The sequence below is a fragment of the Corvus brachyrhynchos genome, unplaced genomic scaffold (assembly GCF_000691975.1).
Source record: "Corvus brachyrhynchos isolate BGI_N302 unplaced genomic scaffold, ASM69197v1 scaffold101, whole genome shotgun sequence".
Taxonomy (NCBI): domain Eukaryota; kingdom Metazoa; phylum Chordata; class Aves; order Passeriformes; family Corvidae; genus Corvus; species Corvus brachyrhynchos.
In genome coordinates, this window is record NW_008237239.1 from 19,924,443 (window position 1) to 19,947,993 (window position 23,551).

Sequence of the window (23,551 nt, forward strand, 5' to 3'; positions counted from 1 at the left end):
CTCAAGAAACTTACACTTCAATAAAATCAAAGTAAACCTTCACTTAGTTGTAAGACTTTGTTACCACATTCACCAGGAAGTGGTGCCTCAGGGGCTGATGATATAAAATGCAAGCTGACATGCTTGAATTTTTTCTTCTCTATTTGTTCACCTGTGGGAGTCACAGTGTTATTACTTTTCCTTGGAAGTGGTTAAAGGTTGTAAGCATTACGAGCTTAGGTTGTCTGCAGTCTGTTCTAAAACTACTGTTGTGCCAAATTTGCACGCACTCATGTTTGACTAATTCCAGAGTTATTGCTACAGAGAGCAGTGAAGCATTGCTGATGTTATAGGAAATATCAATTACATATATATAATACTAGCATTGGTTTTACTGCATTTTGGCAGATTGGTAGCCCTGAACTAGAGTCCAACAGGGAACAAATTGCAATGTCAGCTGCTGGCTTGATTTGCATTCCACCTTTCTTGCTTGGTTCTTGGGTTCATCAGCATTCCTGGTGCCTCATCAGAAGTCTGTTAAGTATTTAGAGTACACAATTCTTAAAACAGGCTTGAAAATACTCCCCTGGAGTTGCTAGATTACAACAGTAGCTGCCAGAGCTTTTGAAGACAAAACATTTTGAAGTGATTGGTATGTACAGGTGCACACATACACATCCTATACTATCTGAGCAATCAAAGCTCCCAGTGTTTCAGAGCACATTGGGAGCATAGAATTGGAGCTATCTCACGGTTTTATCCAACTGCTTTGAAGCCATTGACATGTTTGTCCTTAGCCTGTGAGCTTGGACAGCAGAATTTAAGCTATAAACAAAGCCTGCATTGTGTGTTGCAGTAATGTACAGGGGCACTTTGGCCAACAACAAATTAACTTATCTGCCTCTGTAGTTAATGTAGAAATAAAAGCTACCCTGGCCTCAGAAACAGGACAGCTTGGTGGCCAAAGCACCTCCAAACCAAAAGTTTGGCGTTTCTAGAGTTGCTGATGATGCTCAGAATGTCATGGAGCATCTGTACATGAATCCAAGGTCCCTGTGCTGTGTTGTCCCAGGGAGCAGTGGTGCTGACGTGGGGCATTTAGCATTATTCCTATTACCTTCAGATCTGAGGTTCAAAATAATCTCCATAAACACAATGTCTATGCCACTTCTTGAGATGCATCCCTCCTCTCCTGAAGGTGCATCCTCTCTTTCGGCCTTTCTTGGAAATTCTCCCTCCTCCTGCACAACACTGCTCTGTTATTGTGGCCTTAGCAGTTTGGAATAGATAAAGGCACAGTAGGAAAAGGAATTGATTTCATTACTATGTTCTCTCACAACTGGGTGAGATTGAGAAAAAGAAAACAGAGGCTGAGAACCATAAAGAGTGCAGTGGACTTCTATGGGCTCTGTGTACAGAGCTGATCTTTACCAGGGGAGTTCTGAAATTATCATCTTTGCTTGTGGGCAAAAAAAAAATCTTTGCTTGCGGGAATATGAGCCTGCACTCTTTTGGGTCGTTGTCAGGGATAGCACCATTCAACAGAAGTGCTGACTTACTGCAGTATTTAGTGATGCACAGGCATTTCTACAGTGCCCATCAGCAGGCTGCTGAAGAGGGAACCTCTCATTCAGCATTTGTCTGAGGCTGTTTCTGAAAGGAAGAATGACTTCTAAGATTATTTTGAATGAACAAGTGATAAAGGAAAATTTCTACCGCTTTACTATGCAACTGAGGCTGGCAAAGTGAAAATAGTAATTTAGTAGGCTTCAATTTTATCAGTATCTTTCCTTTCTGCACTACCATATTGCTCCAAAAAGAGGAAATATAAAAACCAGTTCTTTCTAAAAGGTTACAGACCCACTAGATTAATCATAATATGGTTGAAGGCTGAGATCAAGTTATCTCAACAAGTTACTGTATGTCAGCTGATCCACAATAAGTCTGTGTGCACGTGGTCTTAACCAAAGACAAATGAAAAATAATGTTATCTTGCAGTGCAGGAGGCGTGCAGCGAGTCCTGCATGATAATGCAAGGGCTCAGAAAACCCCCTATCTACACAGAAAGGTGCTTATTGCAGCATCATGTTTTGTTTTGTGGTTCTAAAGGGCTGTGCACAGTGGGATTGTAATTCATATAATGTTTGATGTGATGTCCAGAAGTCAAACTTAAATATGGATATAATAATCAGGAAGTCTTCAATGTGAAACACAGGTTTGCTTCCTTTTTTTATTTGGGGGGGGTGGGTGGTTACAGAGATGCCCACAGGTGCTGGAGAAGTGTGGAAAAAATGAAGTGTACCCTTTAAAATGGAGTTTTTTGTGCTTTCAGATATATAAATATATTACAAATAAAGACAAAAGAATCACTGTAGTATGTTACCAGCTTTTAGGGTGATGTTTGCTATTGTGTCTGCATGTTTGGTGTCTGTGCACAGTATTTCTATACAAAGGTGGGGAAGTCAGGGAAACTTGGGGTTTTTTTCACTAGAAAGTATATATCTGTAAAGGAAGGCTGAAAATCTGCTTTCAAGTCTGCGAAGCATTCATTTCACTTGCCAGTACTTGGCCATTTGTAAATGGCAACTTGGCTGCAGCCCCACATGCTGTAACTTTGGAAAAACTGCTGATATATGTACCTTGTGTGCCACTTCTTTTTACCTGTGACAGTTCTATTCACTGTAAAGCTGTTTTATTTGCTTTATCATTTTTTAAAAAATCTAAAATATATCTATATGCATATATATAGCAAATAAGAGAGCCAGTATTTAAAGTGTAGGTTATGAATAGTATAATTATGAGTCACTGTAAAATTAGTCAGCTTTTTTTAATTCTCAGAGCCTTTGATTTCTTGAAAGTACTAAGAAAAGTTGCATATGCCATTATCATTACATGCTGGTTTTTTGCATTTCAAAAATTACTAAAAGAGGAGATTACTTTAAAGCCAGGACAACATTATGTTTCTTTGTATATATTTCTGTGTAAAGAGAGTAAGCATATGAATGAAACAGGTGAAACAAGTAAGCTACTGCATCCATGGGAAAAAAATGGGTGAAATTTATTCTGAGTCTAGTTGAAACAGCTAAAATTAAGAAGAGCTACAGTTACCCTTCCAAGAAAACTGGGAAATTGCTATGCAACTCACACCAGAGGCAAAAGAAGATGGGCATGAATTGGATAAAGTGGATGTCTTATAGTGACACTCTTAAGTGACGCTTTTATAGACACGGAAAAGTAGCACCAGCCAATGCAGAAATGTTAGAACAATCCACAAAGAAAAAAAGAGGAATGCTTAGGACATTGTTCAATCAACTGAGCAAACAAAAAATATTTTTCGGAGTCATTCTGCAAATCTCATCAGGGAGTGGCCCTTTTATTGTTTCAAAAAAGGTCATAGCTGAAGAGGTGATAGTGTCGTGCCAAAATGTTGAGGAACTGCAAAGGTGTTCAGCAGCTGCTCAGCTGTGTAACTGCAAGCAGTTGGAAAACAAAGTCAGGTGTTTAAAAAGAGAATAAAATGAAGAACTCCTGAGTTTTTTAGCTGGGGGACTTCCAGAGACAAGGAGCTGCAGAATACACTTACTGCAGGAAGCAGTGCTAGGGTAGTAAGACAAAGAGGGAGCAGACATAACAGCTCTGCTGGAGAGGTGAAACTGGTTCTAGAAAATTTGATGTGAATAGCCAAGATGTGCAAAGTAAAATATTTCATTGTGCTTGATCTGGTCGTGTAAGAACTTTATGAAGATTTTTAACTTTAAATGAAGGATGTACCAGTATCAAGAACATGAAATTTCATGTAGAATTACCACTTATTATGCACAAGTGCCTAATCTCATACTATGCAGTGCTTTTCTTTTTTTCTCCTCAATGTAATAAATACTTTTATTGAAGAGTAGAATTGATTTTATAGGAGAAAAAAAAATATTACATAGCCCTTAAGTTAACTTTAATAGACATTAAAGGATGTTATTAAAATGCAAGTGTCTTATTCGAGTGAATATTTTAATAATTAAGTGTCAATAAAAATGAAAACATGCCAATATGACAATAATTTGGAAAAATCTTTGTTTTGGTCCCAGGTATGGATGTGCATGGGAAGTCCCCTTAGCCCTGAGAGCACTCAGACACAAGAGTTTATAGTCAAATCCCAGCAAAAGAATGACTCTCTGCCCTTAGTGGGAACATTACCACCATCCCTGTGTCAGCCAATGCCTTTCCCTGCTCTCTGGCTCTGAACAGGGAACTCTTTCTTAATCAGCCAGTATGATCTTAACTTAATTCAGAATCACTACAATGTGATGCCAAAAATCTCTCCAAGAGAAAAAAAAAAAAAATTCTCCTTCTTTATTATAATTTGTGGAGACTCTTAAGTATGAATGAGGTTTGAAAAAAGGAAAAGAAGGGCTGGCACTTGGCTTTCATGGCCAGAAAATTCTTGTATCTCTTCCAAGTGACACTGCAAGGCTTTCTGTTTTGAAAGTCTAAAAGGAAAATTTTTGTTTAATCCTCATGGAGGTGAGGGAGAGGACAAAGACAGAAACCTTGAGCTTTCCTCCATCTTCCCCCCTCCCCATCTTGATCTGAATCTCTTGGAAAAGGAGAGAGCTCATTTTGGTGAAATAACTCATTTGGAATATCAATTATCCATCAAAAAGGCATCCCAGACTTCCTAAGCTGTCAGAAGGTTTGTCACTGCTACACACAAGCCTTCAGAAGTTACATCTGAGGAGGGAAGATGTTGTTAGAAATCTTCCCCTGTATGACACACTGTCTCAATTTCTTACAAAACAACTCTTAATTAGACCTTCTTTTTCTTCTTCCTCTTTTTTTTTTTTTTTTTTTTTTTTTTTTTTTTTTTTTTAAATATGCAGCACCAGGGAAAAATTGGAGTTAAATTTAATGTTGGGACGGATGACATCGCCATCGAAGAGATGAACGCCATCATTAACGATGGGAAGTACCACGTGGTTCGCTTCACAAGGAGTGGTGGCAATGCCACCCTACAGGTGGACAACTGGCCCGTCATCGAGCGTTACCCAGCAGGTAAGGCCTCACACAAACACCTGGCACTAAGAGGGTGGGGTATGCCTGGAGTTTGCCTCGTTTTGCTCCTCTTCTAATGCAGTATCAGCTCCTTTGCTGTGTTTTAGTAGCTACAGAAGTAGTTAAAAGAGTCCTGAGCAATGTTCAGTTTATGATGATGGCATTTCCTAAGTGAGTTTAAAAGCTCAAATTCAAGTTATTACTGGAAGTGGAAAAATGCAGTTATTGAGTCATGAAGTAGTAGTTTTGTTCTTTGCTTTCATTTGTTTTTACTGCAATTTTGGTTTAGGGGGAAAAAAAAGGCTTTGACAAAAGCTACACAGTTTAAAGTGACTCCCAAATCTATCCCCAATTGATGGGGTGAAACATTTACTGAGGAAAAGGTTGTCAGTGTTCTTTTGATTACAAGATTACAGCAATCTGAGGCTTATGAATTTAGCAGAAGTCTTCCAGCAGACACAAACCAAACGGTGTCGCAGTTACCAATTGTACAACCAACCAACCAAACTGAGGTGCCTTAACCTCAAATGCAAACTACAGGATATTATTTATGCAGATGATGCTGGTTACTTGGACAGGACCACTAGTATGATGACAGAGCTGCCTTGAGCAGGCCCATATTTAATTTTATGCAAATGCCATGCCCTGGGGATTACTATGCTACTAATTTTATTCATTTTTAAAGGCAACAGGTTTTTCAGATACGCACCACCTTTCTTATTGAGTAGGACTACTGAGCCATTAATGGTAACTTACACATCTGCATGTTATCCCTTAACAGTTGCTCTGTGTGTTTATATTAAGTAAAAGGCAGCAAATCTAAAGGTGTACATGAAGGCAAATATGCAAACCAGAATCCCTATTGCATAAATGATTGTTCTGATTTATTGGTTTAAAAGTAGAAAATTCTTCATTTTTGGGGGTGGAGTGCAACAGGAGGATGTGTTTCACTAGTAAGGAATGCATAAGCCATTCCATGGACTAATAATTAGTATTTAGGATGGGGTTTTTTGTTATTGTTGTTGCCATTTCAGTTGTAGTCCAGCTATTTACGTGACTTTTTAAAAAATAAAAATAATTTTTAAAAAATCCACACATGAAATATAACCCTTCAGATAATTTCTTGGAAATAATTCAGAATACATGAAATAATGAAAGTATGTATTGGAAAAGAAATTATATATAGCAGAAGCTGTAAAAAAAACCCCACCTATGTGTTAATGTGCTATGAATGAATGACAGCTCTGGCAACTAGAGCCATTAATTGTTTCTAAGTTAGAGACATCTATGAGAGGTGATAAACTCTTGAGGGAAAGGGGGATACTGAATGAAATATGCTCAGTGATCTTTCAGATATTCCTGTTTCCCTTGTGCCCCCTGGCTTTCTAGTTTTTCAGTGTTTGGTAGATGGTTGCTGAAATAAGAAGGTGGAAGCTGGGGAGGACTTGTCTTAGTTTGTGTTCAAGACATATTCAGCACAAAGGGAAAAATAGTTTTTAGGTGGTTTTTTGTTTCTTTTGGTTTTTACCTAAATGATGAGCATGAATTCACCACCTCCAAGCTCAGGAGTGATGCATCCCAACAAAGAGGAAGTCGGGCAAATATGCCAGGAGGTCTGTGGGGATGAGCAAGGAGCTCGTGGACAGGCTCAAACACAAAAAGAAGCCTTGAGTTCAGAAGCTGGTGGCACACAGAACTTGTTTATACTGAACAAAGATCAATTTAGAATATATAGTGGTATCCTTGGGATGGGATTAGTGGAGTGGAGGAAGGTTGGATGTTTCTGTGAAAAAGAAAAACATAAAATTAGAACTTCTTGAGTTTTCACGAGCAATTCATGTGCAGGCTGCATTTCAAGGCATTTTCAGTTGCTTCCTTAGCTGAGTTACAGAATCCCTTGGTTTGCTTTATTTCTGGATCTTCTAAGACTGCTTTTGGCCTGTAACTTTCTTTGCCTTTCCCACGGCAATATTTTATGGCTCCTGTATGCCTTAACATTTCTTTTGGCTGCTGTCCTCCTCCTTTTCACTTTCCATCTCTTTACCCTTCTCAGAACGAGACCATCTAGCCATAACTTTCTCTTCTGTTTCCATGCCGCTCCATCAGGTTTGCCAGTCTTGTTGTTTTGGGGTTTTTAATTAAAGATAAAACCAAGATTAGGCAGCTTAATTAGTAAAATTGCTATACTTAAATATGCTGGATTTTCTTTTTTCAAAAATAAAACAAGATTAAATAATCAGTTGGTTGTCTAAAGCATACCAGCTGAGCAGGTCTTTCTTTATGAGGAAAGATTTTTCTCAGAATTACACTTCAGGTTGGGATGTCTGATTACAAGACATTGCTTGTTTGAGTTTGGTGTCTTCAAATGCTGGGTGAAGATTTTCTGAGAGAAGTTTCTGGTCAGAGTCTCGGGATTTTCCAGTTTCATTGCCTGTGTATCCTTCATCCAGCCCCATGTAACTGCTGTAGAAAAGGACACCCAAGGCCCAATAACAGCTGGTACCTTGCAAAAAAAAAAAAAAATCACATGGCAATGCTTCACAGAACTTCCATGGTGGCTTTGTGTGTTTTATCCAAGAGCTGCATAAAATGCAGAAGAGTGACCCTGGAAGATGAACAGAATGTAGTGTCTCTCTCCTGTTACATCATTCTTGATCCCACTAGACTTGAGTTTGCTTTGGGCCAATGCACCTTCAATTTATATCTGAGTGGGTGTGAAATGAGAGAGCTGAAAAAGGGAGAGAGGTAGGGGTCAGTGGTAGAGGATGATTATCCTAGTTAAGGTGGATGGTTGTTTTTTGAAATGTAGTTTGGAAAACTGTGGTTTTGTTCTAGACAAATGTGAAGATTTCAGTATTCTGAAATGGCTGGTTGTTTTTCAGAAACAGAGGTTTAGATTTACATATGTATGTTCTTCCAGACTACCATCAAAGTAAATTTTTTAGTCTGCAATTTCTTTCTTGTCACTTCTCTGAATAAAGTGCTAGAGCTATGAGGATGTACACTTCAATTTCTGCCCTTTATTTAATAATGATCCTGTTTTTCCCATTTCTCGTTGTGTTTGTGGCTGGTGCATAGCCCTGTGACTGAGAGTGAGACACTACTTTTTTGATAATTGATTAAGATGCCTGTATCTTCACTTGATTTATATATTCCATCTTTCTTAACTAAATCCGGTCTCTTTGCTGAATTATCACTATCCCTCTGCATCTTCCCAAAGAACTTTAGCGTTTCATCTTGACCTCTTTTTCAGATAGTGAATTCACATTAACTTATCTGGAAGAAGCCTAATTTATGATCATATTAAACAGGAATGAGAAAACTGCTGACTGTGCAGTCAGAGCTCCTAATCAATAGACTATCCCCATTTCCATGCAGATCCTTTCGACTCCTTGTGGCTTATCTTGTCTGCTTCACTGTCTAGTTTTAATTGCCCTTCCCAATGGTCTGGCTGCTGTTGTGGTGATGGGACTGCACCACAATAGCAACTCCAGCTGCTTCTCTGAAGAGGCTGCTCTTGTAACTTCAGTTAGGTAATAGTTCTACACTGAAGTGTAGATTTCCTAAGGATGCATGAAACAAAGGACTTGTTAATTTGTGTCAAACTGAACTAAGAATTATGGACAAAATTGAAAAAAGAAAAGGAAATTTTTTTAAATAAGGTCAAAATATTAATTTCAAAATCTTAATTTTCTAAATAAAATGTTCTGACTTTTCATGCCAAGATTGCCCAGTGTTTATAGGGAATTTACATAATCTGAGAACAAAGCATTTTATTTAATTTGAAACAACATTTTCTTCCTTACCTGAAAGAAAATCTGTTTCAAATAAGACCAAATAAGGAGAAGAAAAAAGCTCCAAATCTTTATCATAATAGTGCTCAGAACCATATCTATTTAACATAAAAAACAGTTTTCTTAATTATCCGATTCTTGTTCCTTGGTAGTGAAGCGTGTACATTTTACTAGTCTGAGAAAGCATATCAAAGCAAGGCAGAGGACATTTTAAAGCCACAATAACCACCACCTACTGTGAAAGAATTTCAAAATCACTTTTCTGAGACTAACTCTATTCTTTCTGAGGTCAAAGTCACTTTGCCCAATGCTGATTCTTTTGAAACACACAGCAGAACTAATCATTTTACCATTGAGGATGTTCTCTTCATGATTTCCATCGTAAATCAGACTGATGCAGAATTTTCTATATAGAAAATGACCTATTAGATATTGGGCAATGGGTCTGTGGTTTCAAAGCTGTTCAGTCTGCTGAGAATGCTCAGCATACTTGGGACCCTGCAGCAGTTTGGAAGATACATTCTGATATAGGCAAATATCTAAAACGATGCCCTCCTAGTCATTCCTGGATCTCTGCTCAGCCTTAGAAAAGTATAACTTCGTTACAGCTGTCCTCATGTACCCCATGGGTCAGGACATGTCAGGGATGTGCCTGACAGACCAAGGTCTGACAGCATGAGCATGTCACTCACACTGCTTGAACAAAAGAGCTTGTCCAAAGCACTGCCAGACTACTGGAACAAATGTATCTCTGTAACTGGGGAGTTTAAATCACGATGGAACATAAACACCAAAGAAGAACCTGTGTGAGAGTCCATGTATGCTGGCAGAAGATCAAACTGACATTATGCTTAGTGCCAAGTACCTCTGCAATATGGCAATCACCAGCTCTTAGGGCTTCAGTATAATATAGAATACCCCTGTACTGGGTTTTGGGTTGGTTTTTGGTTTTTTTTTTTTTTGGTTAGCTGGTTTTTGGGTTTTTTGGTGGTTTGGTTTTGATTAAACAGCTGAGATCACACAAATTTTCTTCAGGGACTTTCTCTGGATCTGTGGGATAGAGGTTGTTCCTGCAGAATATCCAACAGCTAGGAGAAGGGGATATGTCATTTAAATGCTTCTCTCACTCGTTGTATTCTAGAAAATATAAAAAGCTTCTGTCATCTTTTCATGGGGTGCACCCGACTTTAAGATAAATGCTAGGAGTCAGATATTACCATGTATCCTATTTAGGGTAAATAGCATCCATTTGTCTTGGGTTTTGTGTTCAGATTTTGACTATAAAATTAACAGGAGACATTTGTGTCAGTACATTTGTTTCTCCAGGAATGGATTAGCATTTCCCAAGAGATCCATGTACTTGCCTAACTTGCTTACTATTGGCTTAGAAATACCTTCCAAATTCAAGCCTCTACAGCCACTTCTGAAGAGAATCAAGGATGTTTTTCAGGTGTAAATGTGGTGGTAGGGAGACATCTTAAGCACTTTTACAAATGTGTCTTTGAATATTCTAATAAAAGGGATGGTCAGCCTGTTATCACCACATCCATGCAAGGTGACAATAGCCAAGGTGATTTAGGAATCTAACAAGTAAATGATCACTCAGTGTTTGCCTTGCCTTCTGCCATACAGCAAGTTTTCAAACCTCCCTGGCCGTTGCTGTTTGGACACGGGACTTTCAGGGTGTTTCACAAGAAAGTAACATAAGCTTCTGACTGCTATTTATTTGTCCAGCAACACTGTGCTTGTACCTTTTTTCTCACTTGGTGCCTCTGGCTAAAAGAATTCATCTTGATTCTCTCTCATGTGTGTTCCTTTGCTGCGGTCAGAGTCTTGACTCCTGCAATCAGATTCGTCATCCCTCAATCCTAATGGTAAAGCATAGAGGATGTGAGGAGCACCACCATCTGATAAGATGCAAAGCTTACAGACCTAGAGGGGTCTCTCATTACTTGTTCCCAAAGACAAAATAAAAACTGCCTTTCCGCCCAGGAGGGAAATCCAATGGAAAAGACTTAAAGCTCAAGCAATTAGCTTCTGTGAAACACAGACTGCCCCATGTCTCCTGGTTTGGATGCCATTTTCCTGCTGGGGGAAACCAGCAGTGCCAATGAAATAAGGACATCTCATAATACTTTACTTCCCTTGGAGATCACAGCATTTGGAAAAATCATGAGGATTTCTCAGGAGCTCTCCATCTGGGAATATGTAGAAGATGAATGTGCAAGTAAACACTTTATGTATAAATTTATGCCATATGTATAAAATCAGGCTTTAGGAGTGGAAAATGTGGGTCTAAAATATTTAGTCTATGGAATTAGTCAGAAGAGAACGGGAAAAATACCAGCTAAGTCAGTAGTTATTTTCTGACTGAGTGATGTCGCATCCTCCCTGATTTGGAAAGCAAAACTCATCAGTGTTATTTATGGCCTTTCATGTGTCCATTTCCTTGGGGTTCTGTTTATGCTGAGGTCTCCATCTGGGAAGGTCTGCTGGTACCTGTTATAGTTAAGCCTACTCTGATTTTGTAGGCGATAATGGGGTATAAACATGAATGAGTTAATACACTCGGGGTTTTTGATTTGCAAAAAGTCTTTGATAAAGTTCCATGTGAAAATAATCAGGAAGAATTTGCGCAGCCCTGGTGGTAAAGGTTGAGTTCTTTGATGGATCAAACTCTACCTTAGGGAGAACAGGGTCACAGATTCCCACCTAATGAAAATCAGAGTAAATCAATCAATCTTCAATGGAAGTATGATCATTTAAACCTCGTTGTATATTGAATAACATTGACATTTTTAATATAAAAGTTAGAAACCATACATACAAGCTTTAATAGAGGCAATAGCAAGATTACTACAGAAGAAAAAGATTAGTGAATGAAGAATTAAAAAAAATATAAATGTGCCTCCTTTGACAGGCAGTGAAAAAAATGGAAAAATGAAAGGCATAAAAATCTAAACAGGTATTTTAAAATACAAACATTTAATAATCCCAAATATTTACGTTTCTGGAATCCAGAAATTATTGGTTTTGTGCAATTTGCATTTTTCTCCTAGAATGAGAGATTTTCCAAAATCTTTGTTAGCTTAAACAACATTTTAATCAATCAAAGAATTTTTCATTCTTATCCCAGAGTTAAAAAAACTTACTCTGTTGGAAATGCATTGTAGCAGTAAAAGCAAAGTTGATCTATGAAAGATAATGCACATGGGTGAGATAATCTGAATTTTCATAGAAAACATTGTTAATTGATTGCACTGGCTCAAGACAAAGGTTTAATGCTGTAGACAGCTCATGGATTATTTTCATTATCAGTCAAAAAACAAGTTCTGAGAATGTTTAGAATGCTAAAGAAAATATTAATGGAACTGTATTTAAATCAATGGCCCACTTTCCCTGTAAAGGATTAGTGGTTTGGATGGCTTTTTCTCCCATTCCCATTTCTTTTTTTTCCCCATGTGTATTTAAAAGTTAGGTTAGCAATAGAAGAGCTTAAGAAATTAGAAATTAAAATGTACTGGGTCAAGTCTGCTTCTTTGCATAAATTGTTTCTCTTAGAGGGTAACTTAGGAGAAATATTCTACTCTTAAGAAATTTTCTTTTGCCTTCAGTCCAAGTACTTTCCAGTTCATCCCACTTTGTTCTTACATGACTTTTTGCAGAATAGTTTTCTCATTTTTCCGCTCATCACAATAACCTCCCTTCAACACTTTGTTTCTGGTTTGGATTTGGTTTTTCCAACGGCACATGTTTGACAATGGACAGTAGTGAGAACACTAGGACCTCAAAGATATAGGAAGACAGTATGGCAGATATCAGTTCTGCATCTTAAGATCTTAATTTTCTTTTTCATACCTCAGAACTGGAAAGCCCAATATCATTCTGCAGCTGAATACCTGTTGAAAGTCTTTCCTTGTGAATTCTATCTCAGAGTATCCCAATTTATCGCAAGAACTGGTACAACTGGTCCTATATCTTAAGTGTGGGACCTGCACCTTTTTGTGTATAAGGTTTATTGTCACTTCTGTTTATTCAGAGCATCCTCTTCAGCATTACCACCATGTCTACTTTCATGTCATCTACAGAGATCATTGTGTGCTTGGCACTTTATACTGAGATCAGTGAAGAAAATACAAAAGATGATTGATTGTGGAGCTGAGCTTGGGTACTTTCTTAGGAGTTCCACTGAGGTAGTTTTTCTGGCAGAAAACCACTGTTTTTCTTACATTCATATCTGCAGTGGTGTCTGTGGTAGCTCCTATGGCACAGTCTAAAGCAGTTTGGGAATTCACCATGATATTCCTCTTGTTAACTCCACGTGGGACTCAGCATTGAGTTTATCATGTCTCCGTGACAAAAGCACATGTAGATCTTCTACTCATTCAACTAGATGGCATCAGTTCCCCAAAATACATGGAGAGCTTTGGTCCATCTGACCCATCAACTATTTCTTGAGGCTTTTTATTTTTCAAATATAGGCAATATAGAGGGGAACATAAGGGCCAGAATATGGTACAGTTGACACATTGGCAGGTCTGAATGTGACAAGCAATGACTGCTTATCATCTGTGTGAAAGATTCACCAAGAAGCTAAAGAAGACACCGAATGAAGTGGGAGTTGAAGACAGGAGACAACTCCAGGGCTCGTTCCTGGAAGGAGATGCATCCTGGGAAGATGAGAGCCTTGAGTGTAATGTAAAACAAGCAGCCCTTTTATTCAGAACCTGTCAATAGCTACAGCAGCAGGATATCAGTCTCTATATGAGATAGAGGAAGGAGGACAGAAAAAAATTCCTTGTTCAATGCTATTGTTTGGGTTTTTTTTCCTTCAGCTTTTTACCATACAATTTTTACACTCCTGTACTTTTTCCACAGTTAATCCATGATTTGCTACATGACATCATATCAAATGCATTACTGAAATCCAGATAAATTAGATATACTTCATTTCTTTCATCTGGAAAATTAGTGAGCTTGTCAAATACAGCTGTTAAACTAGCCTAACATGATTTGGTAAAGTTTTGCATTTTATCTCATTTTCCAATTGCTTCCATATCTTTAATTACTTCTTTTAAAATTTGTTCTAAAGCAGCATATATGGCTAAGGTCAGACTAAATACTTAACCTGGGTAGTTTTTAAATTCTTCTCATGTAAAGCTATTACATTATCTGTTCTCTACTGCAAAAAATAACATGCCCCATTGGATAGCTGGATTTAAAAACTCCTGGCTTCTTATTTTGAAGTTCTGGGATAAAGATTATCTTCTTCACTTTCTGACCACACAAGATCAGTAAGAATATGTACATTGCTTTCTTCTGAGCTGCAGAGATCTGCATTTTCATAGATACCTGCCTATTAGTCAATTGAGACTGCTCCCTTGGATCACCACCAGCCTTACTATAAAGTGATTTTCCTCTATGATCTCTTTAATAGCACTTAAAAATCTCTGGCTTTTAAATTTATTTTACTTCCCTTGGAAGGTTCTTTGGGCTTAAATTCTGGCAACTTTTCTTCTGTGTTTATTTATTTTTGTAATTCTGAAAGGCACTGCTTTCTTTACTGAGCAAATCTGGGGTTTTACCCTCCTGTAATATAGCCTGTGATAGTGTATTTGTTCAGTCTAGTAGGTCTCCTCTTGTATATTTTAACCTAGCAGGTGCAAGCTCAAAAATATATACATATATATTTTTTTTCATTATTTTATTACTTTACCTTATAGAATTTCCAAGTGTCATTCCTGGCTGAATCCAGCCCCTTATACTGATTGCACAATCTAACTTCCTTCAACGTATCAAATTTTGTTCTTTTTAAATCAAAAATCAGATTTACAGGTTTATTTTTAGTTGTCCTTATATTAATTTAAGTCAGCTCCTGATCACTCAATCAAAAAATGTTTCCTACAATTAACTTTTCTGTGATGTCTCCAATCCTTAGCCAAGGAAAAGATAAAATTGTGTTCTTTTTTGTTGGTTTTGTCTGGACAAAAGCCTCAATGAATATTCTAGGAAGTTGATATCTACCTATATTCATGTTATTATGTCCAGTTATAATATGAATAAAAGAAGGCATTATACCAGTGTGTAAAATAATGACAAGGAGAAGTAAAAATAAGGCAAGGAGTTATTTGAAACTCAATTTAGTAAGTTCTCCAGAGTAAAGATGGAAGAAATTATCCTGGAAGAAGCAGGAATCAAAATACATGAAAAATTCATCTTAGTTACTGAGACACAAACCAGCAGTTAAGTGATGGATGTAACTAGGCCAGTGCTCTCCCTTGCCTTTGTAATTGCACAACTGATTTCTTGCATGTTTTTCTGATTTCATACAGGTCTGACTGCTCTTTGGTTATGATTAAATGTATTTGTCAGCATGCACCCAGGTCTCACTTCCCATATAATTTTATTGTTGATGTGAAAGATTGATGTTAACAAAAATGGAAATTTATTTTCCCATTCTCTTTGGGTGAGCTGCTGTTGCAGCTTACCCAAAGACAAGGAATTATTTTTTTAAAAAAAAGCACTGCTGCCCTTTGAGTGATTATGAAATTCTCCTATCCTGCTGCTCTCTTTAAGTAAAGAGCCTAGGCGATACCCAAACAAAGCACTACAGTAAGTCTCTTTTCAAAAAGTGGTTTCAGTAAAATTTCCCAAATCAGCTTTTTAATTTGACAGCTTATCAGGTCTTTCTGTCAGATAATGCTATATAATAATGCTTCTCCAAGTCTGCAGACAGGTTTTTTTTCCCCCTTTATTTTTCATCTTGGATATCCTGGTGAAATACAAAGGCTCATCCCTTCTTAGGCTTGTTAGATCCTGTAATTAAATTCAGATCTTGATAAAATGTGTGGCACAGTTGTCATTACTTGATCACAGAAGGTATAACACCTTTCAGTTAAATACGGCAAGGTGGAACAATGGAAGGAGAAAGAAAATGTCAAATGAGCAGTGATTCAGAAAAATGTTTTTAAAATACTGAAAGAAAGAGAGATGTGCTCTTTTTGTGTCTTGTGGAAGAGGATGGGCTGGTACCTGCTTACCATAATTAGGCACAGGGTGATATGGAAACGGAATTTCTGAAGACAACAAGCTCCAGGCGTTCAAGCTAGAGGAATAAAATGGGAATGAAAACAGACCTAAGAAAGAGATGGGGCAAATCTGTCACAGCTGGTCTCTTTCACCCCTTCAGGAAAGGCATTATCTGTTAACAATTCCCAAAAGTCAGATCACAAAGGATGAATTATTGCCTATATTTAGAGGTTCTTTTACAAACTTGTATTTGTCTTGACATAGGTTTTCTGTGTAACCTGCAATATCACACCCAATCTAGTAGGGTAAGTTAGAAATGGAGGATTAACATCTTGTCAGTTAAGAGAACAATTGGTTCAAGCTCTTTCCCAAGGAATTTAAGCTGCATAATTTCCTTAACAATATAATGCTGGCATCTCTGATGGCATCAGTGATTTAAAAGAAATTCGTCATTCATCTTTTCTTTCCCAGTGGCAGGACCGTGTTGTCAGTGCAGAGATTTGAACAGCAGATTCCTTTGTTTCTCTTTCCTTCCAGCCTCCAGTGGGTTTGTAACCATCTCATTACACAGGACTTTATATAACGTCACTCACTGAGCCAAACCAATAATTCACTCACCCCAGTAAAATGATTTCTGTGTAACCCTTAAGTGGGTATACTTGTGACAGTGCCTCTGTCCTGAGATGCCTCACTAGACTGGCACACACATGGGTCTGCTTTAAGGCTCACACTGAAGCTCCCAGTGGCTGGTTGAGAATGCAGGAGCAGAGTACAATGCAGTGTGCTCCTCCTGCCATGCACTCTATTTCCATTATCTTCTGGGGCAAGCCTGGAGTCAGTCTGCAATGGGAGCCTTTCTCAGGACAGAACAAATCAATGTGGTGTTGAGCCTTTGAAGCAGACAATCTATCATATGGAAAACAAAACTAATTTCTCTGCAGTGCTATTGTGTTTTAGGTGCTCTTGGAAGATGAGGGTTTTTTTTTTATTTGGGGCACATTCGTGCACGTGTCCCCAATATATTTTACTGGTGGCATGAGGTGTGACAGCAGTATAGTACTTTATGTCTGCAGGATAAGAACTTCCATTAAACTAACTAATTCAGAAATAGTCACTATAATTCATACTGCAGCAGGGAAACAGCAACTTGCTCCATCCTAGATAGATATATTTTCCAGAGAGCAAACTGCATTAAGCAGGTATCCAGAAGGACACAAATCATTGCTGTCTGGAACATATAAGTGTACACATTCTTTAGACTCTCTTTCTCCACTTTGTGCCCTGTGAACACAGGAGAGAAGCTGTACGCCCATCTCCTCATCCTCTGGTTTGATTAGATTTCTTCAGTCTTAAGCCCTGTTGGTTAAAAGCCAATCAAACAAAAACCATCTTGCAACTGCAGTATCCACACTGTCAAAATAATTTTTTTCTTTAATACTTTGGATTTAAGATTAATGGCACCTTGGTTGCAACAAATTCTACTCTTGTATTATATCACGCATATACAGTTAACTTCAGAGTGTTCCAGGAGTGTTCAAAGACCTGCCTTGACCCTAGCAAGGTATAGCTAAGATAGAGGAATATATATATTTTTTTTTTCCAGTCTATCCTACCTGTCAAAAAAGAAATGCATGATTTATATAACCTAGAACTCTTAAGAGCTTCACAAGGGTCATATTGTGTAGTATAAGTATTTCAAATAAATTTGAAGCAGAAATTGAATATTCCTCAGTGTATCAGAAGCATGAAACATTGTAAAGGGCATCCTAATTTCAGCCCCTTACATACAGAAGTTAACTGAATTAAAGGCAGTGAAATTATGCTTTTGCAAATTGGTTTAATTGAGATGTGAATGGTTTATTTTCCTCTGTGAACTATTTCTAAGGAGTTAAATGGCTTTTCTGGTGCAGCATTGAGTTTAGTGGACATTAAAAAATGAATGAAACACGATATCATCAAGGTTAAGTATATATAAAGACAATTTTGATTTTCCTGTTTTACAGAACTGATGGGCATTAATAGAGGAGATGTTTAAATTTTTAAATTACAGTTGCACAATAGGGAGAGAATAACAAATATGCCCTTTTGAAAAGAGCAAGTGGTGCTAAAAATATAACTGTAGCTGGGTATAGGGCTAAATCTTGAAAGAATTTTCTCATTTTCAGAGCACGGCAATTGCCTCATAGCAATTTTCAACCAAAGGATTCTTGCCCATCTCACTTTAGGGTCCTAGTCCTAGAGTTTTTGTGAGTGAGTTTTTGTCTGAACTAAACTACACACTCAGCTATGGCTGCATTATCCATTCTAAAAGGCTATGGTAGGATATGGTACACATGAAGGATTTAGGCAGAGAGGTTTCAGGCTCCATTTCAGGGCTCCTCCTCCCCTTTTATTAAGCTCTCTGGTGCTTATAGGTATCCTGTGTGTAAAAATCATCCTTTAAGAGCCAAATTACAATCAGAGAGGAGCAACACTGCAGAGGGCGGTGTGGCAGTGACTTTGGGGAGCCTGCACATCACAGCTATACATCTCAGTTTCAATCCCAAAGCTAGTGGATATGCCTCATCCAAGTGGGTAAGCAGTGAATATAGTTAATTATTCATTAGTCAGCCTGAGCTAATAAGCTCAGTATTGCATAAAACTGATGGTTCTCAGTGAGGGGCACTCACTGACTGGAACTCCCAACACCCACTGGGGTTCTCTACTGGCTCTAAAAAGGTTATGGCAACGTAGACAGCGTCCTGGAGAAATGTGATTCCAAGAAGACACTTGTGGGGGTCTCGTCTTCCAGGTTGCTCTGTATGAAGCATCACGTGAGGCTGTGACAAAGGAATTTATGGAAATCACTTTATGGGCACAAAAGGCTAAAGCATTAAGAACTAGGGAGGATTTCACCACCTTTTGCAGCACTTTGAAACAAGCTCTGGAAGGGGTATCAAAGTCTGTACCTGGGGTCTGTGGTTCTATGGAAGAAAACAAATTGGCGCGTGTGTAATGAGATCCCTGGAGAGAAACAATCTTAAGTGATTTATACTGTCAAAAAGAAAACTATGCAGTGACTTGATTACAGTCTAAGTGCTTTCAGGAGGAGAAAACTGGAGATGCTTACAGTGCTCTTTAGCTGTTCCTAGAAAGCTGTAACCAGAACTGAGAAATTCATGGAAGAAATGAGCACAGAATTTCAACAGTGAGCCTTGGTATTCACTTCTGAGAGATTTACCTCTATGGTGTATCACCACGTCAGGAGAAGGTGGTTTCCTGGAAGCCCTGATTGAGCCTGTTACAGGTTATAAATTAACCAAAGAATAGTTTCATGGCTGAATACCTGATTTAGTGGGTCAATAGTCATATCCTGTGATGTGCAGTTGACATTAGGCCTATGTCTTAGGAGTGTATTATTGATATAAGAATAATGCTGTGGTAGCAATATGTTTATAATGCAGATATAGCAACAACTTTCCAGGAATTAAAGTCAGAGTAAAAAAAAAAAAAAAAAAGTTTCCAGGTATCATTTCTATATCCAGAAACATTACTGTGCTAATCAACAGCTATGCAATGCCTTAAATATGTCAGTCCTATTACATCAAACTGGGAATGTGCTTGTAAAAGAGCAGAAAGAGAATACTGGAAATATTACTTAAATCCTAATATATAATTTACATTTCTCTTTCTCAGCTTTGTGTATTTATACATCCAGAAATCCTGATATGTAAGGAATGATTCTTAGTTAGCTGCTTGCTTGTCCATTCTATCTGATAGCTCACAGTTTGCTGCATGTAATTTTTGCAGTAGCTGACTTTAGTTAAAGAGCATTCCATGGAGTAAGCCTGCATGCAGCTTTTCCAGCTGAGCTGGAGAGATGAGCCGTGCTGCAGGAGTGTGTCAAAAATAATCTGCTGCCTGTACACTTCCCTTATCTGTCATAGCTCTGTGGATGTGAGCACCATGGGTGTTCTGTGCAGAAAACAAAATGGGATGTTGCTCCAGTCCTTGTCAGAATCCTGGTTTAGCCTTGTACTTTATTGGTGGTAACAATCCATCCTGGCAGTCAGACATATTTTAGTGTTAATTGAATATACTGCAGCCTCAGCAGTGAAACTGCTAAACAAAGTTTTACTGTTCTGCTGTAGAAGCAGTGGCAAATCTGTGAACATATGAACAAAAGCACAGAAGGCACCTTCCTTTTCCCATCTAATCTATCGAGTCCATGCCAGTACTTTCATGGGTGATGATGGACAATAGATTGATGGACTGATGTAGTCCTCCCTGCTCATAGTCGTGAATTTTGTCTTGAAATATGCTTATTAAACTGGAATTCATTAATATTTTATTAGTAAGTCATCTGCACATTTTAGCTGTTAGTGTATTATCTGCTTTGAATTAGATTCTTATTTAATACTTCACCTTGCTCAGTACCATCATTTAGAAATAAAAATAATTTAAATAGCATATTACATTATATTTAATAATGCATTAGTGCTTCGTGTTAGAGAAGCTACAAGAGTTCATAAAGCTGGAAAGATGATAATAGCCTTATTTAATTTCAACATGGTGGGTTTCAGTAGGTTTTTAAAAGGTCAAGTGGTTTCCTGAGAAAAAGTAGATGTGTAAATTGTGCTAGCAGAGCTATTTTCTTTCTAAAGTTGATCTTTTTCCCATTTAACATTTCATAAGTGTTTCAGAGTAGAAGTCAGGTCCACACTGTGGATATTGCATTAGCAAATGGATTTTTGTAGAACAAAACGAAAAATTAAACATATTGACAGTTGACTAGTGATTATCTATTTCCTTGCAAAGTCATATATGCTTACCTAGTCCAATACTGATTGTTCCTTCATTCTGGTGTTTCAGCTCAGATTTGCTCTGAAAATCAAGCCAATAAATTTAGACCTACATGAAAGTTAGCTGCCAGCTTTGAACTGCCCATCCAAAACGTGCCCTTGTTAGCTTTAAAACAGAGCAGCTCCTCATATGAAAGTGGATCCCAGGCAAGAACTTAAAGCATTGGGATGTCTTGGTTTAGCTGGTGTAGGTCAGATCCACATGTGTTAGGACTGGCTTTGGAGTCACTGGCTTTCTCTTCTAGAGGCTCAAGGCTACCATGACACCATCTGTCATCTGAAAACATCCAAGGAGAGATCTGTAGCTTCAAAGATCTTTTCAGGCCATGATTTAGGAAGACACTGGAGAATTGCTTCCGTGCTTGATGCTCAGCGTGTCTTTATGGACTTTTGCAGAATAGGGTGCACTGAAATGGACTTTCCATGCACGTGGTTTGTGCCAACATTGACAGCCCTTCTCCTGCCTATTCCCCACACAAGGTCTTTACTCAGCAGTGGGTCTTTGTCCCATTTTCACACAGAGAATATGAGAATTCATGAAGGAGACATATCAGGAAAGTGACAACCATATTATGGTAACCAGATGTTCCCTTCCCTGAGAACTTCCTAAACCATACAAAAAGGAAAATATAGAAGAGTTTTGATTATAGAAACTCAAAGTATCTGAGCAATTAACTTTCCAATTCTCTTCAAAATTAACATCTCAAAACAAAATCAAATGTTTCACAACAATTCTCAGTATTCTAAGTTGTACTACTTTAAAAAAAATGAGGTAAAACATAATCACAAGAGGAAAAACCTTAGCTAATTGTAAATGTTTTGCAGATTATTAGAAACTTAGCTGCATTTTATAAAAAGTTATAATGATGTGCAACATAGCACAGGTTAAAGGGGAATTATTAGTGATTTTTTTTCTTAAATTTATAAATATGAAATCAGATTATTTCAATTTTTAACAGATAAAATTAAACTTCTGCTGGGAGTCTACCCACAGCCATTAGACTTTTCCATTAGACTTTAGTCTTGTCATTGCAGTTCTGCAGTCCTAAAGCACTCCTCTGTTTTTATCTCAGTGAACATCTGTTTCTATTATTTACAGTTTCTGTTTCTGCATCTTGCCTAAAGCATTAAAACTCCCCTGTATGTACAAGTTTAAACCTTTCCATTTGAAATAGATTATTCTTTTATAGTAAAATGTCTTCAAGGCTTAAATACACAAATTGAAATGCCACTTTTAGACAGAACTGAAAGTCTGGAGCTGGCTTTGGCCAAGGGCTAGGTTTTTTTCACTTTTTTTTGCCTGCACTGCTGACACAGAACAGATTTTTATCTCTTAAATGCCATTTTCTGTCTGTATGGGCACATCTGTTTTTTTCCTTCTTGGCAAAATCTGGTCCAAAAAATGACCTCTGTTTTGTTCCTGTTGGCTTGTGTGTAATTATGCTTATCCATAGGAGAATAAGATGATACAGCCTGGGCAGGTGCAGCAAGTGTGACAAAGCACCTGTATGTCCCAGGACTTTAGAACACAGGGGTTAACTCCAGCATCTTCATGTTTTGTGAAAGAACATTGAAATCAACATTTTTAAAATTTACAGCTGCAGTCAAGTTAGTTTGTGTGTTGTTGATGAAGGCTGATGCTGAGTGCTTTGGATTTCCCACAGTGTTTATGAACCTGGTCATGTAATGAGCATGACTTTATCTGCACCCTGCACTGCCCCTGCACAGCCTGCTCAAGCAGTCCAATTGCAGCAGTTTTGGAGATCACAACTGAAGGCCAATCTTCTATTTTCTCTTATTAACCACATATCCAAGAGGAGGATTTAACTCCAGAAGATTTTTCCAATTGTTTCAGATGACTTTTCGTGTTGCAAATTGTCCACAAATAACTTATGGGAAAAATAGATTTTCCCAAAGCCTTTCACTAACCACAGTAAAATGCAAGGTTATGAGCAATGACCTTCTGACAGTTTGTCCTTTTTCCAAACTCGGAACTTATGTGGTGATTAAACTTAATTAGGAGACTTACCACATAGTTAGTAAGTCCTTTCTTAGTGATGGCTTCTACCTGAATACTGGATATTCATGGAGTTACAGCCCAGTGGGAATTTAAAATGGGCGCTGAGCACAGTGTTTCCCTTTTGCCATTGTTCATTTATATAATGTATTATTTCTGTCAACAGACATTCTATATAGCACCTCTTTGCTAGCATGAAATGAAGATCATCCAGATTGCTACCTGGGCAAAAGTCAGTTGAACACCCTCAGCAGTTGATTGCTATCTCAGATCTAGCTAATTTTCAATGCAATAGGCTTGAAACATTCTCCATTTTCCAGTTGTTGAAAATCTATTGAATAAGAAACTGCTTACAGCCAACCTCTGGTTAAATCTATATCGAAAATATAACCTTAAATGCTGTGACATTATGATTTAGAAACAGTTCAGAGTCCTTTTACCTTGGAGAACTACAAAATGTCACTCTTGGGGGGATGTTGGGCATGGTACCATACTTGCAACAATTCATTCCTCTTCAATGATTTCTATCAGTTTTCCTGCCTATTTTAGCAGCAGCCCTACAGTATTAGCTCTTTAAATTCTACACAGGCAGTACAAAGGATCTTTTTAAAACTCCTGATAACAAAATATGACCTTTAATTTATCAGACAAGTCTTATGTTTTCTTATCTGCTTCTTGTTGCTTTTCATCTTCTCTTGCTTGTTTTTGATATAATACACCAATCTCTCAAAATAAGCAATCCAGAACTGCACAAACTGAGACAGATACTGCATTACAGTGAGGAAGTGAGAGTCAGGAAGAGCATACTCTTCATTTAATTACTAATTAATCCAGTGAAAAATAATCAA

At 37.8% G+C, this 23,551-nt stretch overlaps 1 protein-coding gene across 12 annotated transcripts in view; it reads left to right on the forward strand.

Moving 5' to 3' along the window:
* NRXN1 (neurexin 1) overlaps nucleotides 1-23,551 on the forward strand; it is a 672,391-nt gene that overhangs the window by 545,709 nt on the left and 103,131 nt on the right. For all 12 annotated transcript variants that reach the window (XM_008630366.1, XM_017730095.1, XM_008630367.1 and 9 more), the window contains one exon: nucleotides 4,851-5,022. In XM_008630366.1, the coding sequence (XP_008628588.1) occupies nucleotides 4,851-5,022 (172 nt within the window). The remainder of the gene's footprint in view (nucleotides 1-4,850; nucleotides 5,023-23,551) is intronic.